The 6,453-nt window shown below is 33.7% G+C and overlaps 1 protein-coding gene across 1 annotated transcript in view; it reads right to left on the reverse strand.

Moving 5' to 3' along the window:
- edar (ectodysplasin A receptor) overlaps positions 1-6,453 on the reverse strand; it is a 51,916-nt gene that overhangs the window by 26,569 nt on the left and 18,894 nt on the right. Inside the window, exon 3 of the mRNA XM_015383830.1 lies at positions 2,240-2,359. Coding sequence (XP_015239316.1) covers positions 2,240-2,359 — 120 coding nt within the window. The remainder of the gene's footprint in view (positions 1-2,239; positions 2,360-6,453) is intronic.

The raw sequence follows: 6,453 nt of genomic DNA on the forward strand, positions 1-6,453 counted from the left end.
ACTTTTTATCAAAGGCTTCTCAGCTCAAAAACTTCTTTCACTAATGTCTTCAAAAAAAGAAGCGGATTGTTTTCTTGGAACTTATTGAGGGCAGCCAACGTTAAGTACGTAAGCAAGGATAAGCAACAGAGAAAGGTTTAAGGTTTGATTGACATATGATTGTATGATTAAAGACAAGAGAAGTTCAGGTTCAAAGAGAAACAATTTTCTATCTCATTTTAAAGCATGCGGGGTGTGCAAATCCAAGAAACAGTCATTGTGTGGTTGCAGAACATTCTATAGTTATAAAAATTGATGGTGTTTAGATCTGTGCCAGCACTTGATTATTCAGTAGGAATCAAAAGAGACATGGACATAAAAGAACCTAAAAGACTTAGAGGGGACAATAAACATAACTACATATGGCAGGTTAAGGTTTATTTAAAGGATTCTTGCTCAATAACTCATTTTACATTCATGCTTTTAATTTGAAGGCTTTGGAGAGTAAAAACTTGTCAAACTCTGTTAGGAATATTTAGGCATCCCTTTATTATTTAAGGTCAAACTTGTCTCTATGTGTGATATGGGATGTCTTTGAGAAGATATATTAATTCCATCATTTTTCATACTTTTTTTCTTTTGTCCAGCATTAGGATCAAGTCTATGAGTGACCGCTTTGACGACATAACATTAATATGTAATTATTATTGTAAAGATGTTTTTGCTGTTAAAAATTACAAAATGTCCCTTCAATAGATAAAAAGCAAAAAATAGTTTGAAAGAAAATCAAAAGAAAATCTTTTATTGAGGTAGAAACTAGGGCTGCAACTAAAGATTATTTTGCAAATCGATTAATCTGTCAATTATTTTTTACACTAATCGATTAATAATCGGATAGCCGAATATTTTTTAAAGAAGAATTTTTATTAAATTAAAGCAGGGGAAACTAAAACTTTTCCACTTTAGTAATTCTGGATGGAGAATATTGACAGAAGAAAAAGTTTTTTTATCATAAATGCAATTTTTTTTTTTACAATTTTGGTATAATTGCTCCCCTAAGTGAGTTTCTCTTTCAGCTAAATGCATGTTTTAGAGCCTCTATACTCCAGTTAACAATTATTGGATTACTAAATTAGTTGATTGGTTAATTCAATAATAGATTAAATATGATTAATCCGATTTATTTTTTCAGCCCTCGTGGAAACCTGATGAATTGCAATGCAAACTAAAAAAGAAAACACTTCACAAAATTAGGTATTTTTGGGTATTTCTCCTTGAAAATGAAATATTTAAAGAATTGTTCTGATAGTTGCCTCACTGTGGACTTGCCCCGCCGTGCAGAAGAAATAAAGAAAAAACATGGGGGAATTGTGCCTCTTTTTTTTCAAGCTGAAATTAGATGGAAATCCTGCCCATTATCATTTTGATGAAACGGAACAGTGCATGAAAGTGTGAATATGACACTGAAGTATGATTCTGACAATGATAATATCCAGTTGACAGCAATACTAATGAATTATAGAATATCAAAGTCAGAATTTCTGAGTTCTGAGACTGAAAAAGTTAATTTAGAAAACAAAAAAATTTGTTCAGATTAAGTAAAGAGGCTTTGTTTATGACATTAATGATAAATTGAAAAATTATTGTCTATTTATTCTTACAGATAAGTTCAACCCACATCAAATAATTATTTCTACATTTAGTTTGAAATTGTTACAAAATCTGCACATGCATTTAATTGTGAAGAAAGGGAACTACATTTAAAAACTGAAATAATAAAATTATGAAAAGTTCCCAAATAGTTATACTCCTCTTGGGTGCCTGATTGAGGAGGGTGTGGCAGCCTGGGGTGCCCAGTGAAGCATTTACCTGCTTTGTGTTTACTTTGGCTGTCTGCAGACTGACTGACGAGCCCTAAATCACTGTTTGACTACTGCAAATCATTCAGAGTAATGCATGCCTTCACATCGGAGTAAATGAAAGCAATAAACCATGAAGAAATTGTGCATTTGAATTAAGGCACCCTTGACTGTGCAGCTCCGAGGGGGAGCATGCTTGTCTGTATGTCTATTGTGGGTGGTCTGAGTGAAACTGACACATGCTAGGATCACAATTTCCATTTTTCTGGTATTTATGAGTCTAAATCTGGTTATTTTCCCAGCTTCCCGCCTCCAGCCTATATAAATACTTTAGGATTATACAAAACACAGTAAAAGCAGTGCAGAGGATGATTCCCTAAATCATATTTGAATGCCCTCACCATATGGGGTTCTTGCCCTGGCTGGCACTGAGGACAGGCCTGGCAGCTGTTGCTGGTCTGGTTGAAAAACTCGTACTCTCCACAGTTGAAGTACTCGGCACTAACAAACAGATGAGACACCTGAGGGGACACAGAGACAGGCAGGTGGAGAACACGGTAAGCAGAGACAAATGTAAAGCTGAAAAACAGCTTGTGGAAACACAATTAGGACATTCCTATTAATGCAATTATACCAGAACAAAATCAAAGACAGACAAGCGTCACCTAAGGGGGAATGAAGAGGTAAATTGGTTAGAGTAGCACTCCTTTGACATTTTTATTACTCAAGTAAAACTAGAAAGAAATCCTCCAAGAAAATAGTCATGTAAGAGTAAAAAAGCACTTATTTACTTACTTATTTAAAATAAAGTAATCAGATAATTATTTCTGCAAATTCTGATATTTCAAAGTAATGAAATAAACCCAAACATTAGAAATAAATAATATGATTACAAAATAACAAATTCAGGCAAAGAAAAAACTTTTTTTCAGCATAAACTTATTAAACCAGTCCTAGCAGTATGTCAGGAAGAAAATAAAGATAAAGAATCTCCAGCTTCATGCAATATCTACTGTTTTCACAGTATTTTCACCTAATCTCCAAGTAGATCAAGTTACTCATAGTGGATACTATGATTACTCATAGAGTACTCAGAAAACGCACTCAGTATGAGTAGCAATATTCTCATAAGGATATTACTCAAGTAAAAGTAAAAGGTATAGTACAGGGCAGCTACTCTAAAAAGTATACCTCTAAAATGTACTCAAATTAATGTAACTGAGTAAATATAAGTAGTTACTACACACCTTTGGAACGGTAAAAAAATACTAAACAGGAAGACTGCATTTAACAGTATTTGATCAAACCACTTAGAACGTGTTATTTTATCAACTAAATTTGACGTTTTTGTATCATAATTGTGATGAAATGGACTGCAATAAAAGGAGCTTGAATCTACCTGTGGTACATAAATGGACAGTGTTATTATGAATACAATAGGTTTGATTTAATAATGCTATGTAACTCTATATAGTCTTGACTATTTAGTTGTATTTTTGTTTTTTTACTATTGCTTCAGATCCTTTTATTGGTGCTGCAAGAAAAAAGTCAACAAAATACAATGGAATATACATTTGTCCTCATTAGACAAATGTATATTTTGAAAAACAAATAAAAAGAAATATGTTAATACATCTATCTATTGATCGATAGATAGATGAAAATTTCTTGAAATAACTTTACAATCAAAACATATTTCATTTTCTCTTACACACAACTAAGAAGCCTACCGTTTAAACTCTATAACTACATCAAGTGTGAGCATGTTTTTATGTTTATGTTTTATTCTTTTTGTTTTTGTTTCTTGTTTAATAAATGTTAACGAAAGATAAGCCACATAAGTTTTGATCCATAAATTGAACTGATACTGCAAGCCCTTTATTTTCTGGTGGATTTAAAATGACTGTCTCTGTTCGACAAAACAAAAAAATAAAGCACATGTCTTCTCCAGTATTATTCTACCAGAGGGCTCAAATAATACTGGAGGCATCACAGGATTAAACAACATTTTTTTTCCTTTGTACTAATAGAAAAGAAACGTAGAATATTCAGTAGAACTAAGACTCAGAGTGTTAACAAAAAAACATTTAAATGGCAAAGAAAGTAAACTGTATAAAATATTGCTATGTTATATTCTATTAATTTAAAGTTCACCATCTGCTTTGTGAGTTCTACACCAAAAATTGCACAATAAAAGCATGAAGTTGTGTGAACAGAGTCTGTTGGCATGTTTTGCTCCTGTTGTGGGGAAATTGATGTATTCATGCTGTTTTATGATGGGAATGTACCTCACTTTTGGAGGCAAAAAGTCCCCTTAAACAATGATCTTTAATTTTCTTGTAAAGATTGGATAAAAAAGGTGTGGTTTGGGGTTAAGGTTGTGGTAACAATAGGTTCCTGCAAGCTGTGGTATTGGTTAGAGTCGGGATACATTTTCAGAAAATGTAAGTTAATGAAATGTCCCCTGCTGTAATGGAAACGTGACTGAGTGTGTATATGTGTGCTATGTGTGGGATTGTGTCATTGTGGCTCATTGTAATAAGTAGCAGCTGGAATTTATAGCTTTTCCAGAATACTGTGTCCATTTCCAAACAAACTAACTGACTTTTAACAATCATCTGCAGTCCAGAAAATGATAGAGGGAAAATAAATGAGTGTATGACTAAGCCTCTCCATCTCTTCTCTGTTGTTTTAATAACATCCTCCTGTTTTTTTCTGCTTTTCCACACAACCATATCCTGTCAGTGAGCTGAGGACATGTTTGAACAAGTGCTCATTTATGTATAAGATTCCATTCTTCTCTTGCTAAATAACGTAAAATATTATAAATAAAAAACCCAAACAGACTGACCCATGCTATACATATCTGAAATGAAGTTGGTGTGATACAGATTCATGAAGAATGACAACAGAGTTAGAGTGATTTTGGTGGCATCTAGTGGTGAAGCTGCAGATTTCTACTGAATGATTTTACAACAATTTATTAAAGCCAAAATGCAATAGATACTACGCGTAAAAGAGATTATATGGGAAATAATAAATGTTGTTAAATTAAACAACAAATAATTTATTTTGTAACGATGCACCGAAGTGATTCTTTTTTTCTTTTTTAAATAAAAATGGCTTGTGTCACTCATGAACGTCACGATAAAACCATTATATTTAGGTGGTATGTAATAAAAAATAGTGATATGATTCACATAAGAGCAAGTGGGCTTTACTGTTTGCTCTGAAATTAGTTCAAATTTGAATTTGATCTTAACACAGCTGTGGTGGCCATCTACTACTTAACCAGAGAACAAACAAAGGAGTCAGGAAAGCTGTATGCCATCATACGTTTTTCTCCTTAACCCACAGACAGTCTGGATATTGTGATGCCAGTAAAAAAAAAAATGAGGCTGATTTTGTGTCTTGTGGAAAGTTTCTGTTTGAATCTGATTCTGTAGGATTTAAATTAATATTCTGATGAAAGAGCCGGTAATACTCCAACTATAATTTTGGCCTTTGGATTTTTTTAGTAAAACTGATGTAGTATTTTGAAATTGTTATTATGAATGTCGAGCATTATAAAAAATGTTCCCAAAGCCTTAAGCAGAGAGAAAAAGCCCACAACGTCACAGAGGCTCCAACTTATCTAAAAGTTGCCATAACTCTCTTCTTCCACATATTTTTATACTTTGTGTTACCAGAATGATCTTAAGTGTCGATTATGATGGCTGCGCCCGCACCTGCATATTTGTACCACATATATTAATGCTGTGAACTTCCATATCAATTTGGTTTTTTTGCACCATGTTTTTTTTTTCTCCCAGTTTACATTTGATCACTGCTGCACTTTGTAGAATGGAAATGTTAATTTACTGTCTGAAAGCTGTACTAAACTAAATTAAATTTTTTTATACAGTCTCTGTATACAAAATGACAATAAAAGGTGTCTAAGTCTAAAGTGGTTTTTGCTGAGAGCCAATCTTAGTCTCATCAGGCCATAGGATGCATTTCTATTTAAAGGACGTGTAAAGTAAAAATAAATGGGTTCTCAGTTTATCACACCATAGATATGTATTATTAGTCATCGATCAGTTTGAATGTTAAAAAAATTAAAATTAAAACTCTGCATATAAATTAGGTCTCGAAAATTAATGAAAAAGCATACATTTTCTCTGCATTGAGGGCATCAGTGGAAGCTTTGCCCATGTGTGACTCATGTTCATTGGGGAAATAGAGGAGAGTCTCTCTGCTCTCTGACTGCAGCTACAGGCTGCAGCTGCTGCATCTGAGTCCCTGTCAGTGTTTTGGAGGAGGAATGGCCTGGCTCAATAACTATTCTCTGAAGAATGAGTGATTGTTGACAACACATAAAGCACCAAAGTCAGCAACAAGATGGGAAAAAGCTACTAGACTTTCCGCTAGTCACTTTTTTGAATTTGTTTTTTTTTAAACTGGCTGAAGGAGTCGGAAAAGGCCCTGAATTAGCAATAATGCAGAGGCAGCCTCGCTTAGATTTTATACTGCTGGACCAGCAGAGGGGGTGGGCTTATGCTGAAGGCAGCAGCATGACGAAATTAAACTGCACCCAAACAATCCTGAAACACAGGAAAGTACATGCCATTGAAAT

This window comes from Cyprinodon variegatus, unplaced genomic scaffold (genome assembly GCF_000732505.1).
Source record: "Cyprinodon variegatus isolate N-32 unplaced genomic scaffold, C_variegatus-1.0 Scaffold295, whole genome shotgun sequence".
Classification (NCBI taxonomy): Eukaryota; Metazoa; Chordata; class Actinopteri; order Cyprinodontiformes; family Cyprinodontidae; genus Cyprinodon; species Cyprinodon variegatus.